At 38.1% G+C, this 20109-nt stretch overlaps 1 protein-coding gene across 4 annotated transcripts in view; it reads left to right on the forward strand.

The window, feature by feature from the left end:
- Nucleotides 1–20109, forward strand: part of npnta (nephronectin a) — a 61457-nt gene that overhangs the window by 25456 nt on the left and 15892 nt on the right. For 2 of the 4 annotated variants that reach the window (XM_032563592.1, XM_032563593.1), the window contains 5 exons: nucleotides 7178–7273; nucleotides 13796–13915; nucleotides 15588–15707; nucleotides 18463–18597; nucleotides 19347–19469. In XM_032563592.1, the coding sequence (XP_032419483.1) occupies nucleotides 7178–7273; nucleotides 13796–13915; nucleotides 15588–15707; nucleotides 18463–18597; nucleotides 19347–19469 (594 nt within the window). The remainder of the gene's footprint in view (nucleotides 1–7177; nucleotides 7274–13795; nucleotides 13916–15587; nucleotides 15708–18462; nucleotides 18598–19346; nucleotides 19470–20109) is intronic. The other 2 variants (XM_032563594.1, XM_032563595.1) reach the window with 1 other exon arrangement.

The following is a 20109-nucleotide window of genomic DNA, read 5'->3' on the forward strand; positions in this document are numbered from 1 at the left end:
TCTTAACGATTTATTTTGACTATGATTTTTCAATTAAACAATGAAAACTAAAATTTCAAATAGCGATGTACTGATCAGAGGTTCCTGGGGATTTCCCACCTCTGGTTTCTGTTGTTTTTTCTAGCTTTCCTGCCACAATCAATTATAAATTACACATGTTTGTAGTAGAAGCAACATCACACAGCATATGGGAGAGCAGTAGCAATAAAATAAATTGCACTACTCTTTTAAAACAAAGACAAATGATTATAGTTCAAATGGGAAACTGTCTTCTGTATCTTATAGCGTGATTAGTTTTATATATGTATATATATATATATATATATATATATATATATATATATATATATATATATATGCTGCCGTTTTGTACATTACATTAGAAAATCTAGATCTAGATCTTAACATACCTAATTTCAGCTGTTTCCAAGACAAACTTGATACCCCTTGAACTTTTTCACATTTTGTCACATTTCTATCACAAACCTCAATATATTTCATTGGGATTTTATGTGACCAAAGGTTGAAGTGGATGGAAATGTTGGATGAATTTCTGATATTTTCTGAAAAGTGTGTTATTCACATTTATTCAACCCTCCTGACATCTTTTAGCTCTGCCTTTTACTGCAATAAGCTTGGAGTATAAATGCACACTAGCATAGTTGTTCGCACTCTTGCATTGCAGCTAAAAGGTTGTGTGTTCAAATCATGGCCTGGGATCTTCCTGCATGGAGTTTGAATGTTCTCCGTCTGTATGTTTAAGGTTGTTTTACTGGAGGATGAATCTCCTGCAGTGTTGGTCTCCTCTGACCAGCGCAGGCTACCTTTTTTTGGTAACTGTGTTTCTCCTAAATAACTGGTGGAGGACTGGAAACAATTTGAACATCTTTTGGATATATTTCAATATTTGCTTGTTTCATTTAACATTTACATACTTGTGTAAGGCATGACTAATGGTTTTCTGTCAATAGATTCCTTCAGCTAACCACTGGATCTATGCATCTCCTCCAGAGTTACCACAGGCAATTTGACAACTTCCCTGATTGATGCTTTTCTTCCTAAGCTTAGGCAAACAGAAAATGTTTTCGTAGGGAAAGGGTCAGTGTTATGGGTATTTTTGTGCACGGGTTATTTTAATGAAAACAATTTATCCACATAACCTTTTCAATTCTTTTCACAATTATGCACTACTTTGCATTGGTCCAGCACAAATGCAAAGTGCTAATGAGATGAGTCACAGTGGTGCACTCAGAACAGTCTTATTCAGGCAGAAAAACATCAACAAATGTTGTCACTGTTAAAACATTAAAACTCTGCATAAATTCTAAGAAGTCTAAGTCATTTGTAGTTTGATAAATGAGTAACAAAACCTGTAGCCATCCCCGCACAGGAAGTTTCATTGTGCCTTTTGCTCTCTTCATTTTTCTTCCAGGCCAGTTTATTTTAAAAAGAACATATGAATAAATAGATTTTCTTTTAAATATTAAGCCAGTGCATTATTGCAAGTTTTCTGATCTCTTTAAAAGCTCATAATTACAGAGCCCTTTTGTCCGCCACATTTTCTGCCAATTTTGTAGCTGTTCAGCTAAAAAGGTCATTCCATGTGGGTTTTATTTAAATACCTGGTGCTATAAGAGACTGAAGTTTCCAGTAGAGAAATAGGAGGGCAATTATTTGTAATAAAGTGGAATCTGTATACATAAACTTGTAGCCACTTAAAGATGTTGTACTTGACACACATTCTTACAGGTTTAAGTAAGATGTGTGGACAGATGCGTCACCCTGCAGGCTTTCTGATTAACAAGCATGTCAGACACCTCTGGAGCGTTGCTTACATTAGGCAGGAGCAAACCACATGAGGATTTATTGCTGTTGAGACTAAAAACAAGCCCTATGCTATTAATATTAATTTCTTTCAGAGTCAAGTTCTGAGAGATTTGACTTGCTCTTTTAAAGGACTAAATGGGATTTTTAAATCCTCTGAATGGATTATATTCACACAAATGTCATTATGTTCATCCTTAAACTATCAACCACTCTGCTGTCAGGATTAATACCCACTGCACAACGGCAGTAAAACCCTATCATTCTTTTAAGAAGGCACTTCATCTCTCCAGCACAGAGAGGGAGGAGGAGAATTGCTCCTGTCGAACACTTTGTTGAGGATATACGACTGTGCTCCTGCTGCACAAATAAACTCATTACGGGATAATCTGTGCAACAGTTTGGCAGCACGCCCCCACCGCCCATCTCAGCATTTTTAATAAGATGATTATTGCTTCCAGGTGGATTTAATTAGCTGGTGCTGACCTGCTGTTTTGACACAATTGAACGATTTTTCTGGAGAGGGATGCCTCCAGACACCATTCTTCTCTTACATCTCATCCGTCAGCCAGATATGTAATTAATGCTTCTTCAGGAATGTTAGATTAGAGCTGTGGTGTACATGTTCAAATAATTTGCTGTATTATTTTTAGAATATTACCTAATATCTAGATTATTCAGTGGTTTTCTTCTCCAAAGACTTGGAAATGGTTTAGGAACAGAACCTTCTGTGTTACTGTTTTTTTAACTAACCATCCGCTGGTTACAGCTGCAAGCGTTTAGAGAATTGCATGCATGAAATCTATTTATTTGCCCTGTGTAGCCACACAAGTTCATCACAGTCACGTCAAACTTTAAGGCTTCATCTCAATAAAATAGAATGTTGCAGAAAACTTATGTTACTAAAGTAATTTAGTTAAAAAAGTCATGTAAATACAACTTATATAATACACACTGTAGCTTCACCACATGCAAAGTGCTATATTTTACGTGTTTATTTCCGATGATTATGACTTTCTGCAAATGAAAAATAATAAATTTTATGTCGCACAAAATTGCAGTATTATATGAGAACAGTAGAAGCTGATTTTCAGTAAAAAAATATTGTCATAGTACCATGTACAGTTATGTGGAATGCTGCTGTTCAGAAGTTTAGGAGACCATCATTAACATCTTCCTCAAGAGGGGTGAAGCAAAAAGTAACTGCTTTTTCACAGACTGCTCTATCCATATTCCCAGAATAGGGGAGTTGAGCGGGAGAAAACCCAGAGAATTGTAAAGCAAAGTACACTCAAGAGTTTGTTCAGCAATTGAGCTACAAATTTCACACCCCATACTGCATTCCATCCATCCATCCATTTTCATGGATGGATGGATGGATGGATATATACACACATATATATAGGTGCTTTTGTACAGATTTGTATGAATTGCTTTCTGTTATTTTACCCTATTCTACACACAAAGTGCCACGGTGAGATTCTGCCTTTTGCAAATATATGAAAAATAGAGCACTAAAATATTTACATAATTATTCAGATTTTATCAAAGTAGCAGTCTCAAGTCTCCATGGTCATGATCTCATCAGCTTGATGTCTGTTACCTTTTCAATTTTTTTCACATTGTTCTCTGCAGAAACATTAAAGAACAACCAAACGGGGCAAGAGGTCAAAACATGCTCAGTTTCTTGGGTTTTTTTAGAGGGCATACCAGGACAGGAGGTGTAGAGTCTGACTGTGTTGCTCAAGACTTTCAAGCCTTTTGTTTTACTGTTTTATCTTGAGAGCCAGAAGTGATTTTTTTTTTTTTTTTTTGCACCTGGATAAGCAATCCCTCTGTTATGCTGATCACCTGATTATTATTGCTTCCTAGCAAAGCAAGTATGTTTTTACTAACATTTAGGTACAATTTCCATTAATTATAGTTGAAGATTTTGCAGATTGTCTCACTGAATATTAAAACATTCACCCAACATGAGATTCTGAGCACTTTGATGAAGGTTTTCATTCTAGGAAGCCTAATATTTTTCTTCATCCATCTTCCTGCAGTGCTAACAGCCAGTGGGGAGAACTGTGTGTAGAATCACAATACACAGAAACTATTTTTGGATGTCTGAAACATAAAACTTTCTGTGAGCAGAGTAGCTCATTAATTTTTAGGTAAATGAAACTGCTTAAATTTCTTTAGACAATTAAATGCAGTCATTAAGTACATATGAAGATAAATGAGCGTGAGAGTGCCTTTCATAGCTAAACAAATGTAGAATACCTCCCAAAAGTATTTATTCCACTTAAACCTTTTCATGTGCTGTCACATAACTTCAGACTTCAATACCATAGGCCAACACATGGTACTTTATTATGTGAAGTTGAAGGAACATATCATATTGGCTTCAAGATTGTTTACAAATAAAAAAACAAAAACATATGGCTTGCATTTTGAATTTAGCTCCCCTGAATCAATAGTTCACGTATCCATCTTTTGCTGCAGTAACAGCTGCAAGTCTTTGTGGGTATATTTCTACCAAATGTCAAATATTTCCAGGAATTGTTGCCCACTCTTTGCTGAAAAACACCTGGGTGGATCGCATCTATAGCCAGTAATTTTCAATTCTTGCCTCAGCTTAAGGGTTAAATCTTTTGCAGCCTCTATATCAGGGATGTTAAACTCCAGTCCTTGAGAGCCACTGTCCTGCAGTTTTTAGATGTGCCACAGGTACAAAACACTGGAATGAAATGGCTTAATTACCTCCTTCTTGTGTAGATCAGTTCTCCAGAGTCTTGCTAATGACCTAATTATTGTATTTAGATGTGGTGCAGCAGAGGCACATCTAAAAGTTGCAGGGCAGTGACCCTCCAGGACTAGAGTTTGACACCTGTGCTCTATATCCATTTTTCTTTTCTTGGATTACCTTGAATTAAACTTTTTCATCTTCCCTCGTGCCACTTTGAGTTTCCCCATCACTCCTGAAGGAAATAATTCCCACAGCATGATGCTTCCACTAAGGGGTTGGGTGTTCTGGGAGAATTCAAAGATTGTTTATTCCCTCTGTGCCACATCCAGAAAAACAAGAAGCAATGAATTACATTTATACCTAAAATTGTTAGGAGTTCCTATAATTATGCAAATAGTGACTTTGTAAAAAATTTCCTAATGTGCAATTATTTTGTTACCATTTAATAAATGTACTAAAATTAAAGTTGTTTTTTTAAATTATTTTTAAGTATTAGATTATATTACTGCAATTAAAGATGAAGTCACTATTTTTTTTTCTCGTTCTTTACCAGGAGTTCAGGTAGCTGTGAAGGTGGAGGTATATTCTTACAGAAAACACATTATGAAGAGTACAATCTATAAAAAGTCTCGGAGAATGGCAGGATGGTGTCACATTGATGAAGAGCAGAGCGTGAGCCTTCAGACTGCTTCTGCTAAGGGATTGTTCACTGATCACAAGAGCATCTTGCAGTTAACCACAGGGAGTTTCCTTTGTCTGGCCATATTTGCCCCAATCTTATCACATAATCCTGCAGAATCTGTTCAGTGGGGATTGTTCCAAAGAAGCTGCTTTGTTTCATCCAATATAAGATGTGTATCTTATAAAATGTGTATCCTAACAACATATACATTTCTATATATACATTTAAATGCAAATTGGAAAAGCTCACTATAACTTAGTTGTGTTAAGCGATATATTAGTGACAAAACACATCATCATCCACCTAATGAGCTATGAGTTTCAGTTTTAAAATTAGGGTACTGGAATGTTTTACATTTTTATCTTTATATTGTACAGACAAGATAAAATGTGGAAGAAAGTGTTTTAATCAGATGTGACCAAAATGAATGTTTTTGGTGTGGATATAACAACTCTAGCACTACAGCACATCCCTCAACACATCATCCCCACAGTGAAACATGGTGGCCACTATATCTAGCAGTGAGAAAGTTTTTCCTCAGCAGGCTCTGCAATTGCTCTGCACACAGCCCTGATACACCTGCAGCATCCTGACACCTAGCTTAGGATGCTATTCGTAGACTTTAGTTCGGCATTCAATACTATCTTCCCAGACAAGTTGATGGGATTAGGGTCACATCGATGTTGAAAGCTTCTCTCTATCAACTTGACAATTCCCGAAGACAGGCATGTCGCAGGGCTGTGTGCTCAGTCCGGCTCTTTTCCTACGATTCACCCACAACTGCACAGCTATCTATTCCTCAACACGTTTCTGAAGTTTCGAGATGACTCCACCTTAGTGGTTTTATAACAAGCAATAGTGAGACCCTCTACAAAGAGAACCAGTACCTGTCCCAAGGGGGTTCTTTGAACAAAGTGGTACTCAACACCAAGGAGGATTAGGGTTAACACCCACCTTTTCTCATTCAAGGGAAGGTGGTAGCATGCGGACAACATCGTTTTCTGGTCAGAAAGGGCCCACAATGCCTGTTCTGCCTCAAGGAATTGAAGAGGGCTGAACTCTCGCCTCAGCTCATCAAGAACACAGTATTTTAACCAAACTTTTATACTTTTATGTTCTTTTTTATTCTTGAAAACTTGAGCTTTCCTTTAATGTTAAACGTACTACTTGTGTTACCTTATCGTGCAAAATCCCAATAAAATACACAGTAACACAAAAACATCACATTTTGCAGTTGCAAAGTGACAACTTGTGAAAAAAAACTCAAACCGGTGACAAGTGTTGCTTAAAGGTTGCAAAGTTCTTCCAAGAGGTTATCTTATCTTTCAATAGGGAACCACTTGAATGAGTGTGCAGACTAGTCAAAAGGGCTTGTATCATCTCCCTGTCACCCAACAAAAGCTGCTGTTAGTTTTCTGCCAGAGGAAGCGATCCTTGACTGACGGATGGTGCGACGGCCCCACAAGAAGGGAGGGGCTGTCATTCCTGAGTCTCGAGTGTTTGTAATCCACCACTGATTTCCCTCTTTACATGGAAACTCTAGTCAACTTTTAAAAGTCCAGTCACACACCGACAATAGATCTTCTGAATCTGTGAGATACAGTTATCCTCTCAGATCCTATTTCACACTTACCACAAAAAAGGGATGGAGATGAGAGAAGAAGAAACACAGAGAAGAGAAACAAAAGCAAGCCTGCTGTTTCTCTCATGTCCAGTTCCCACATGTGCAATTGTCTTTTTTGAGTATTGTTTGTCTTTACTGTCCAGGAATTTGATGTTATCAGAGACATTCTAATCCATTGGTTGAAGTTTTCTATTCTTACTTTATTACTGTCTCTCTCTTTTCTCCTTCACCTCTTTATGTCAAACAAATGACAACACCCTTATCCATCACATTTCCCTTCTCCCCACTCTAACCTCTTTTCTTATACACAAAGAAGAAACGCTGGACCATTTATTACCCCTGGTGTGGGATGGCCACCTTCCTGTCTTTCTTCCTGTGGACCATCAGCCAGTGGGAGTAGTGACGGAGGGTGAGATTCTTCGATTAAGCCTCCTCTCGGCAGTTTCACTGCTGTCTCTCAGCAGCTTGCATGGAGCAGCCACCTGAGGGGGCGTGAATGTCACTTTCTGCTTTTTTGTTGCTACTTACTGTCGTCCGTGACAGATGAAGCACCACCCAAGAGCAGATACTGAGCTGAAATGCCAGCATGATCACACAGCATGTCACAGTTTCTTACCACAATATATTTTCTTCTTCTTATCACAAAAAAAATTATTTTCGGCACACAAAAGCAGTCGCTATCCTATTTTTTTTCTGTCCTCAGAGTAAACCTTGTTTCTCACTTTGTAGAAATTATCTGTATGGTCCCAACCTTTTCTCCCCACCAGAGCAGCTCAAGCATGGCCTGTTTTACCTGGTGTTACCTGCTTTAAAGACAAGTGAATCCCCAGGAAAGAGCTTCCTGCTAATCCCCCCGTCAGTGGAAGAGGCGTGTCGGGAATGCAGCATGGCACACCTCTGTGGGGCTTGACCCAATAAATCAATCCACCCTGCATCGCTTCAGATGTGTCTCCACAGTTCTTTTACCATTCAGTGAACACCCCAAAGGGACTTTCCAACTCGTGGTAGTATAAGTTGCTTTCCACCTGGGGCCAATTTCAGAAGTTAAGCTGTTGTTCATAGCTGCCTGTTATCTCTCAGTTTTTCCATCAATCTGAGTCTGCACTATTTTGACTGCCTTCTCTCCCCTTGGTCTCTATATATTTTTTGGTTAGTATTATCTGTCTCTGAAGAGGTCATTCTGGCTGTGTCTTGTTTGGCTTGTGCTCACGCTCACTGATCTTCCACTATCTGAGAATGCAACTGTTTCAGTAATGCCTCATTTACATTTCTAAGATGTTTTTCAGTCCACCAGGCGAGCAGAGACCTGTTTCTTTGCCATGCGGGCAATGTCCTGTTGCTATGGGGTCTCTGTAAATGCATTAATGAGTGTCCGTCATAACTGCTGTGACTATTAAGGGGCAAAAATAATTAATTGCAGAAGAAAATCCCATGGCAAATACCCCTTTCAAACAATACAAACACACTTAATTGTATGTAAATGGGAATTCATGTGATAGACCAACAAAAAGTAGCGGAAAATGTGAAATGGAAATAAAATTATATATGCTTTTCAACATTCTTTATAAACAAAAATCTTAAATGCATGCATTTATGTTCAGTTCCCTTAAAGCGAAGGTGTAAGTTCATCAGGAGCTCTGCACTGATTTCTGGATGGACCTTAAACTTAAATTTATAATTGCTATTGAATGGTTTAGATCAGAACATATAATAGGATAGCCTGGTCAGAGCTATTGCTTAAATCAAATTGTAGATTTGTGGCATGATATGGAAATTAGTACTGATATCAAATTTGTCTTGAGTTTGAGCTACTTTGCAAAGAATATTTTTTAAATGTATTTCAATTATATTACATAATAATTTAATTACAATAAAAAAATCTTTTGACTCCGTGACTGAAATATATGGCAAACATTTATTTTTTATTTGTTAAAAATCTTAAAAATTATTTATCCTTTTCCTTCTACTTTGCAAGTATGCACTACTTTGTGTTGATTTATCTACAAAAAAAAGAACAAAAATCATTAAACACATAAAAATTTGTGGCCATAGCATAAAAAATTTTTTATTTTGTTTTGAAAATCAAAATGAAATTTGAATTACACAAAACACAGAGTCATGTTTCGCTATATATAGTTTATGTTTGCACTTCCAAGACAAATATTCTTGGAAGTTACAACATTGTTGTAATAATGAAACTCGTATTCAATGCCGTTTCACTTGTTTGCCATAAAGAGTATAAATTCCTTATTCTGTATATCCTCTCAGTTTTATTTTGGTCCTTGATATCCTCACTTATAAAGTGATGGTAAGTAAAGCTTTTACATTTTTAAATAGTAGCCCTGTTGTAACAAGTGTTAACAAACTGACCCCTAAGCTGGATATGAAGTATTCCCAGTGATGAAACGCTGCTTTAAGCCTGCTGGCACTTTGTGGGTTTAAAGAGGCAAGCGTTCCAAAGCCTTGTTACAGCCACGGATCAGTCAGCCTGCGCAGTGTCAGTAGATCAGAAACTTCTATTAATAGAAGAGGAAGGGTGTGTGGGTAGATCATAGAAACTGTGCATCTGCTTCATCATTTATCCAGATTAAACTTGCGGTGTCTTTTAAATGGCAAAGGTATGCAGCTTACCCTGCCATGTGTTCACAGTGCTAAAGATGGGGCCATATATAGTGTTGCAAGGGCAGGGAGGGCCAACTTCTGACGTTAAAGGAAGTCTATTTGTAAAGGTTCTGCTGTAGCTGAGAAACAAATGGTAAAATTCACAAAGTGGATAAAGCTGTTTATGTTTCCTAGAACCTGACTTGTTGGAAAACCAAGGCAGGAGAAGGCTCAAAGGCAGCCACATGATTAAACTGACCTTATTTTAACAACAAGTGCTGCTAAGGTGGGCTGAACAATAAAAAAACTAAAACTGAACCGAGGTCAAACAAAAAATGTAACCAGGACCCAAACTAAAACAATGATTTGTGTAAAGATTAGCAAAAGTGAAAAAGAAGCTGCAACTTTACAGAGACAATGAACAAACTAATCAATAAAACAAAGAAGAAGAAAGCACATCCCCGGTATTGTACATAGTTTTGTAAATCCAATATTTGTTGGTATGCACTTTCTTTAACTTTTTCCATTTGACTTGGTATTCCTTTTAAAAAGTAGTGACATGGTGAAATACATCAAAATATACTCTATACAACATCTGCAATTCTTTCAGGTCTATGTTCACAGCTATTGAAATGATACTGGACAAGGCTTTGGAAAATAAAAAGCCTTATCTGTAAGACTGTGCCAAGGTGCCTTATGAAGGAAGCCCATTTAATTAATTTGCATAGGAGATCTTTTTCTTTGGTTTTCATCCATACCTCATGTCCATAGTAGAACATAGTAAAAAGAAACTAGAACTTCTCCGCATGAGCCAGGGACTGACCTCCAGGATCCTCAGGCTTAATTTTATTTGTAACCCTGAGTTTTCAGTAACAACCTCCACATCAAAGACTATCATTGTTAGCATGACTTGGTAGAACTTTGGTATGATAGGTTTACTGAGTGGAAAAGATTGGATTTCTGAGTTTTTGACTCGTATCACTGGTCTTTACTACTGATTCTCAACATCATGCAATTCTGGCCATAGACTGATTTCTCTGTTCATTCTGGTTAGTAGGTGAGAGGCACATGCATGCATCCTGGAGAGGCCACTAGTCCATCACGCTGTTCCAGAAAGACACACCACTACACATAACCTTGCACACACACTCAAACATAATGACAATTTGGCCAATTATCTTAACATGTATGTTTTTGGACTGTGGGAAGAAGCCACAGTACCTGGAAAGAATAACAGTACATAGAAGAAAAAAAGGCTTAAACCTACTTCAGCTTCCTTTTAAAATTGGCAAGCGAGTCTTGTGGTTCAGTATGAACAAGTTCTGCCATCCAGTCCTTCCTTTAATTCTGTGATAACCTCCAACAAGAGTGACACCATATCCTCCATAAGAAAACTTAATTTTAAAAAGTGCTTCAGGAAAAATTGAAATGAAAACTCTCTCTTCCTGTATCATATACTTTTATACCTGCAGGGTACTCCTTACTTCATCTGCTTTTTTAATAGCGAGGAAAGACTCGAGACATGCTTTTATTAAATATTGATTGCTTTCAGACTGTCCAAATGCACACCACAACACATTTAATTCACAACTAGAGGAATAATAAGGTACCAAGAACTAAGGAGCTACATGCCACAGTGAATATCTGACCAACGAGTTCCAATGTAAATAATAATAATGCTGTACACTACAGCAGATATTGACTGTCGAGTATTGAGAAACAGTTCTTCATTGTGAAGCTCTTATCATTAAAAAGCTGCTTCTATGGTAGAACAAATTAAAAACATGGTCTATACTTTACAGCATTTATAGGTCCAACGAAAGGTTTATTTAAGAAATGTCTGACAGAAAATCATTGACGCGAGTTAGATTGTAGCATAAAAGCCAGAGATTCTTTGGTTTTCTCATTTTTTTCTTTTCAAGCACCTATTTTTTTAAACATTAATAAAATCAAAATGTTGTTGGTGAACAAATGCTATTTTTGATACATTTATTATATTGTTGCTTTAAGCTATGAACCAAGAGTAAATCTTTTTTAGGGATCTTAGCACCAACAAATGTTGATAAATAAAAATGAACTAGCTTAGTCACAGACTTTACCATAGAAAAAGACATTGTTAATCATCTGACCTACTGTATATACACAAAAAAAACAGGAATGGAAGTCATTAGTTTGGTACGGAGCCCCTAAGGGGACATGGAGAGAAAAAAAAAGGAAAGAAATCCCGACTTATTATCTCGAGATCCCGACTTATTATCTCGAGATCCCGACTTATTATCCCGACTTATTATCTCGAGATCCCGACATCAGTACATAACGACCTAATCACAGTGATGGAGGACACCCACCCATGGGGTAGATATATAGATTTTTATTTCGAGCTTGGGCTTGAGTATAAACACATTAAATCAGTGCTTGACAGCAGACATGGATTTAGTATTAGTGAGAGACATCTGAAGAGAGTTTTCAGAGCGCGGGGACTCATTCGGCGCAAGTCCTTTTCCGACTTGGCAGTTTTGGTAGAATTCATTAATAACCAGCTACAGTCCTCTGGACAGCTTCACGGTTACCGATGGATGTACGCTAAATTGCATGTGCATGATATCCTCCTCTGGGACATCTCTGGACCGCAGAAAATGATATAAGTCGTCCTCCATAATCAATGTAGACACACTCCCCCACGTTTACCGCATAAAAACATGCCTTTCCCCCCAAAAAAAGTAACTCGCGATTTTTCAGAAATGTCGCGGGATCTCGAGATAATAAGTCGGGATAATAAGTCGGGATCTCGAGATAATAAGTCGGGATCTCGAGATAATAAGTCGGGATAATAAGTCGGGATCTCGAGATAATAAGTCGGGATCTCGAGATAATAAGTCGGGATCTCGAGATAATAAGTCGGGATAATAAGTCGGGATCTCGAGATAATAAGTCGGGATCTCGGGATCTCGAGATAATAAGTCGGGATCTCGAGATAATAAGTCGGGATCTCGAGATAATAAGTCGGGATTTCTTTCCTTTTTTTTTTCCTCTCCATGTCCCCTTAGGGGCTCCGTAGTTTGGGACTTTTAAAATATTTATTTAAATTGTTGTCAATAAAATATTTTTAAGCAACAGTTTAAAATTTATTGTTTTAATCATCTAAAGCCTTACAGGGTCAAAACTATACATGGGCTCTGATGTGTGGACACAACAGTCCCAAGATTTGCCTTATCAAATTGTATCTCAGCAAGTTTTTTTTACAATTTCGTGGCCATAAATGAGTTTCTGGCATATTGTCTGGGTTTTGATCACCATACAGGTCAGAATTTCATGTTTGCCTTCCTTTTTCTCACCAAACCCAGTTTTGATTACTCTTTTGGACTTTGACACCGTTGGAATATATGACTATGTGCAAATTGCAGCATTCTTGCTGTTAATGTGAGCTGAAGTTCAAGAATTTCAAGCTAATCCATCTTTGTGTTATCCACTTTGTGGAATGCATCAGTATAGCTGATAGCAAAACATCCTGTTTTTTGAAAATATTACATTTCAGTGGGATCTATAGTTGAGGGAAATATGAGAAACTATAAAGCTCGTTTATAATAAGAACACTGTGACTTGTCAGGAGGAGCAAAAGTGTAACTAATACTTTTAAATAATCCAAGCGAAGCAGCCTACATAACACCCTACTTCGAAAATGCTATTATCAAAAACAGACACTTATAATGTTCTTAATTATATCTGTGGTTGACAAGTGAAAATGTCTACTCCGAGAAAAATATAACAGCCAGGATATGGTTGAGCATTTGACAGGTGTTGCTCTTAGAGAGTATGTCTTTCTCCCGTGAGAAAAACTGTCAGCATCCTTCCCTTGTCTGATTTCTGTAGGCTGCTGGCCCACTGTCTTCTGCAGATGTGCAAAAGACAGTGGATCTGTACATATCTGTCAAAGAGTGGTGGTCGGTGAGGCTGATGTCTCCTGGAGTCATGGTGACTCATAGAGTATAATGCAGGTGGTGGGATTGCTGACAGTCGACACTGGCTTTCTGGTAAATCATCAAAGAGAGAAGTTCAGGGCCTGTTGGAACATGGTAACACCTTTACTGCCTTTAAGATAACCCCCACTTCTAAAGCACACACATTAACGCATATACAGACAGACAAAAAGACAATGTCTGACCCATATACAAATGCAGGGGGTGGTTTGACATAGTCGACCCCATCACCTTTGCCCCTTGCCTAATTTCAACCTTGTTTAGGGGAGGGGGGGGTTGTCTCCTCTTGTCCATTTACATTCTGTCTGTGTCTGTCTCTCTCTCTCTCTGTCTGTCTGTCTGTCTGTCTGCAGACCTGAATGAGTGTGGGCTGAAGCCGAGGCCCTGCAAGCACAGGTGCATGAACACATACGGGAGCTACAAGTGCTACTGCCTAAATGGCTACATGCTGATGCCTGATGGGACATGTGGAAGTGAGTCTCTCTCACATGCACACAAATTTTATTCTACACTTGGGGTGTACTAGTGTGGGTATTTACTTTCTCTCTTTGCATAAACTCCTCTCTTTCCTAACCTTTATGTACAACCATGGTGTGTTCCATGATACAATAATGCGTGCACAGTTATTATACTTTTTCCTTTAATTCATAGCGGTAAATTAAAGGTATAAGTTTAAGTTATTGACTGCCACACACTTTTTTGTGGCTGTCAATAAGATCCTGGATTATTTCTATTTGAGCACAATTTTTGTCAAAAATGGTTCAACTCAGTTAAGCTAGTTGTTTCCTTAAATCTTCAGTTCAGATCAGGGTGATTGCAGAAAATTAATGTTCCCTGCTTTATCTTTCTGAAATCATATTTTATCATAACTGACCTGTTGTCAATGTGCACTAAATTCATGTTTGGAAAAATATCTTAAATTTTATATTTTGTAATCATTAAAAGCCCAATATTAACATGCCGTTAATAATCATTGTGAATGTATGTAAACTTTTGTCTGGTACTGCAAATGCTTGCACCATTGTTCTTGGAAAGTTCTTGCCCTTGGTGATAAAAATGTATTTTTCTGCTAGTGTAAGGGCCCTGACAGCAACCCTGCAATCCTTTGATAGACTGTTTTGATTAAAGCCCCGTGTTGATCTGCTTCATTATAGCTGCTCCTCTCACGGAAAGCCTCCTGTGAAGAGCCCTTACAGCGGTAAAATGAAAAATACAAAAGAAAGTCTTCCAACCCTCTGGTGAATATACAGTTTTTATTGGACACCATGAGGTTTTCCTTCATAATACGAGCCGCTGCCTGTGCACATCTCCCATCTCCCGCAAGTTCAGTTTCCCACCTGATTACTATTTCTCCACACATTTTCAGTTCAGGACTATATGACTGCTGCTACCTCTTTTTAATTAGCTCAGTTTTTAAGATAAGATAAAAAAGAAAATTAATTCTTCTGCCTTATGAAGTCTGAATTGTTCTCCACTTGAGGCTATGTGAAATTAGTCTAGGTGTTGTTTTTGTGATGGTGTTAACCACCTTGCTTTTCGTCTTTTCTCTCCCTGCTGTGACTTTGATCAATGGATCGCCGTGGCATTTAATCAGCCCAGACTGCCTGTGTCATCAAACTGTACTCCGGGGAGCCTGAAAACAGTCAAAGTCGCTGCAGCAGCATGAGCCCTGCTTTTAATTTCCTTTTTAGGACATGAATTTATCAGGGGAGCCCAAACCATTTCTGCTCTATTATATTATTATTTTGGAGGGTCTTGATCTTCCCTGTGTGAATCAACAGGAAATAGGCCGTACCCTGCCACAACAATACGGTGAAGATGGATAATCAGACTCTCAGTGTAAGAAATGATCAAAGGGCCTGAAGGAGGGAGCTTTGAGCCAAGGTGTGAGCACACAGCAACTGCTCACCAGAGGAATCTAATGATGGCAGTGCTTGTGTTGTTCTCTTGGCTGCACCCGGGGTCAAGCTGGCAAATATCAGAAAAGGCAGACGAGTGGCACTGCTCTAACAAATTGGCCAGAGGATAAAAGAGATGTATGTGTGTGTATGTGTGGATATGAGGGAGTGGAATAAACTGTTCCTCTTTGAACCCCCTTGTGGCACATGCTTGAGTTAATATGTGGTTTGCTTCTTTTTCCATCAGACGCTCGGAGTTGCGCCATGGCCAACTGCCAGTACGGCTGTGAGGTGCTGAAAGGAGAGGTCCGATGTCAGTGTCCGTCACCGGGCTTGCAGCTGGCCCCAGATGGAAGAACCTGTGTGGGTGCGTCCCGGTCTTAATATATCCTCTGGCCTGAAAACTGAGATGTTGCTGATAGACTCCTGTCTACCAGCGACTGAGGTAAAACTGAGTGGGTTTTTCTTAGCTTCTAAGTCATCTGAGGAAAAGTTCGAACCAATAACTTCTTTGCAAAATCAATGCAGCCTACTTCCACAAATTTTGGAGCTGCAAACTTTCAAACTACCATCTCACAAAGCGTCCCTCCTCTATGCCTTTCCCATTCAGCTCCAGCAGACTAGTGGTAGCAGCAATTAGCAAACACCTGGAGGAACTTTGAGTTTGCTGAGCTTAAGCTACTTCTCAGTCCAATATTCGTTGGAAACGGCTTAATGGAGAGGGACTGTTATGATGATGTGCTGAAGGTGGAACGTCAGAAATAGCTAGCTTCTTAAAGAGACAAAGGCCCAATTTCAAGGTGTTAAATTGCAACACCAAGGTTTTTTTTAAGTCATTTTTGATATATACAACATTTTTATAACAACTGAAGATAACATAGTTATTTGACTGCTATAAAATGACACTATTTGCTTGGACAATACATAATTTACCTAATGCTTTACGAACAGAACAAGCATCTCTACATTTTGTGTAAATAATCATCAGTTTCTCTGTAAATAACTGCCCATATCATAAAACTGCATTTGAGAAAACAATTTTGACATTTATGACATCAGAGTTTAAAGACTGAAATCCACTTCAGTCTTGGTTTCTATCAGACAAGTCTTGAGCTTCAGCCTCAGAGAACACAATCTGAATTCACACTAAATGAAGGCGATACATGAGTTATCCACTGCACCTAAAATGACTTCTCACAACTTTGTAACAGAACTTGCCTTAAAATGTCTTAACAATCTCTTTTGAAAGCAAAGCAGTCAAAGTGGGAATATCTAAAATATTTTTCTGTTAATTTTTCTTCCCCTTGTCAAGAATACTATAAATCTATCACTGCTCCTGCCCACAGAGAGATTCCACTCCTCTTACAGTCTGTCTATTTCACAGCAGAAAGAAACCAGTCCTCCATTCATCACAGATTTTTTTTGGTGCTGCAGCTTAGATGGGTAACTTAACAGATAAGATGTGTGGAGGGTGGGAAGGAAGGTTAAAGCAGTTAACCTATGTCAGTATTAATACCTTGGTTGCTACAGTGTGTTCCTTTAATATTGTCTTTAACTGCTGGTTAGATATTGTGTGGGCAGGTTTCTCAGGCAGACATCAATTTTGGAAGAATGACAGAGGGAAAGAGAGTCTGGAGCGCTAAGAAGTTTAAGTGTGGCTTTACATTAGTTGGGTCTTATTTTTAGGATGATTTTTGCCATCTGTCTATGGAATGCAAGTGAGCCTATTGGCTAACTTTGGCATATTGACAGAAATGTTATTAATGTACAGTGTAATAGAGAAATGCATTCAAATTCAAAGCATTTTGGGGTAATTTCTATATAACTATAGATTACAGGATAAGGAATATTGCAGGAATAACAAATAACTTCACTCAATACAAGTTTTTTCAGATATGTCATTATTTTGCGAAGCACTGGAAGACTACCAAAATTGTCACCAAGTCTGTTAAGATGTTCACACACAAGCCAGAAACAAATATCACCCAAACCTGCAATGAACTGGAATTTCCTGAACACCAATAATTCCCTCAATATTAAATTTTAACATTGTTGCAAGATGGCAGACTGGTGACCAAGAAATCTTTGCTTTTAAAATTGATGGCTTCAAGTCTTACATGCAGCTGCCCACATTGCCAAGTTACAAAAACATCTGGAGAAAAATATAATGGCCAGATAAGACAATGATAGAGTTATTTCACAATGAGAAGTTGTATATGAGAATGAATAAAGTTGATTCTTCCACCATTGTGATGTAGGAAGCAGCACCTTGTGGGGTAAAACCTGGACCTAACTGGGTGTTTTAACAAGACAATGACCCCAAATACACATTGAGACTTTTTGTGAGGATAAAGCAAGCTTATAGGAACCTTTTGGGATCCTCTCCCCAAAATTCCAATATCAACTTAATTGGAAATCTGTGCATCATGGTTAAAAACTGGGTTGATGTTAGAAAACCAACCAGTACTCATGAACTTGACCAAATCTGACAAGAAGGTCACAGAATGGTCTAGTCATAGTTTGCTAACAGTAAACTAGCCAAATATTAGCTGGGTTGTGTGAACATATATTTTTTGAGGAAATCCAGACTAAATTCAAACTAACATAGTCAGCATTGCCTTTGAATTAACCAAAGATGTGCGACAAATCAACATTTCACCATGTTTAAAAAATGTTTTAAATAAATAAATTGCTCAGCTGAGATGTGCACCAAATGAGGGAATTTTTTTGGGGGGTGAGGGGGAGGCAGGTTGTACTAGTCTCTAAATATTAATGCTCAAATTTCTGCTAAGGTGAGCAAAAGCCCTACTTGAAATGAGGTTTTAAATAATGAAATAAGGCATTGTGCTGTGCACAGAGAAGAAAATGCTTTGTTCATAAATGAATGTTAAGCAGAGAAGGTGAAGCAATCTGCTGCTTTGAATAACACTGGTTTGTCATAGATATAATTTCTTTCCTTTAATATCGAAGATTTGCATTGCCTGATTTTATTATAGCCAGAGGTTATATTGTTTCTAAATTGACATATGAAAAAGTTTCAGAGGAGGCGTGAACTATTTGGCTGAATTTGTTCGAATATCTTCTTTTTTGTAATAACCTGAAAGTCTTTTTTTCTCCCGTAGATGTGGATGAATGTGCAGCAGGGATAGCAGTGTGTCCCAGGTTCAGGAAATGTATTAACACCTTTGGAAGCTACATCTGCAAATGCCACGAAGGATTTGACCTACAATACGTCAATGGGAAATACCAGTGCATAGGTGAGGTCACAGTACTACAAAGTCAAAGTAATTTACCAATACTTTTATATGTGTGCAAACCAAATTGACAATTGTTTATTAACTGGTGTGGACATTTCATTATCATGAAATATATTTTTTAAAGTTTGTTTTTATACCAACCAAGGGCAGAAGTTTTTAACATTTTTACTACCTGAAGAAGATCTAGAAGTGACTGAATAACTTCCCTTACTGTCCACCTGATTGTGCCTCTGTTAAAAATTGAGAATCGCTTCTTGTTTGTTTTTGTAAATTAGCTCTGACCAGTTATTGATTACATATTCTGTGCAGTATATGGACATACTCTTCAGTAGGGTCAGGTTTTTGTATTAAAAGTTCTTGCCAGACTTATATTATGTTCCAGTTTTGAACTTCCATTAGTTGTAACCCATAATCATCAAGGCTAACAGAAACGAAGGCTCAATTTACATTTACAACGCTGAGTGTAATAAACCTACATAAGTTTTGGTTTAAAAGGGCTTATTATTTATAGATCAAATATCTCACTGCTCGGAGGATGCTTACATGACCTTGCTGTGTCCCTCTATCTCCCAAGTAACCCTCATAACGATTTTTCACTGGCATTCATGAAAACATAGGTGCTTCTGTTAAATAAACTATGAGTTTCCCCTCATGTGCACGTTGAGCAATTACCCTTTGATATTTCGCTGTTATGTCTGAAGGTTTTCCGCTCTGTCACTGAATGTTTTCATGTTTCTATTATCATTCAGACGTGGATGAGTGCTCTTTAGGCCTGAGCCACTGCAGCAGCTTCGCCACCTGCTACAACACGCCAGGCTCATACAAGTGCAAATGCAGAGACGGCTACAGGGGGATGGGGCACGACTGTATACGTAAGTGCTGCCTGGGAACAAAAATGCTGGCACCGATGTTCACCACTGCAGAAGGGCCAGTGGGGCCCCCCATTTTGTTTTGTTTTCCTTGGCTTTTTCTTTAAAAAGTTAGGCAAGCAAGAAAGAGGGAGGAATCATCATGAAAGCCAGGAGTTGGTGCTGGAATTCCTTTCTTTGTAATGGCTGTCAGTCAGTGCTCAAATGACTCTCCTTCCCTTATCTCATGTGCACAGAGCAACTCTGTTTCTGTTACGTGACAATTTTAGTCAGCCAAAAGGGGGAGTCATCATCAAATGGAAATGATGTTCCTCTTTTTAATCACTAACATGAAGTTCATTAGCTTGCAGCAGTCCAGTGCAAATGAAGTCATTTATTCTTTAATATTACTTAACCATCTTATGTACTCAGCCAGTGTTTTGGTATAATGAGCAAAGAAGATGCCTTTTGCAAACACTTCAACATGTCACCTAACTAAAGTTTGCAACACATAGAGAAGACAAGGAGCCAATTTGAAAGTTTTCTTTTGCTTATCCCATTTCAATTCAGTCTGCAACCTGAAAGATTCAAGAACCACTAACTCCAAACCCTTAACAAAAAAGAATAACTGAAAGAAAGGAGTAACTTAATAAAAAAAAAAATC

Source organism: Xiphophorus hellerii, chromosome 5, assembly GCF_003331165.1.
Source record: "Xiphophorus hellerii strain 12219 chromosome 5, Xiphophorus_hellerii-4.1, whole genome shotgun sequence".
NCBI lineage: Eukaryota > Metazoa > Chordata > Actinopteri > Cyprinodontiformes > Poeciliidae > Xiphophorus > Xiphophorus hellerii.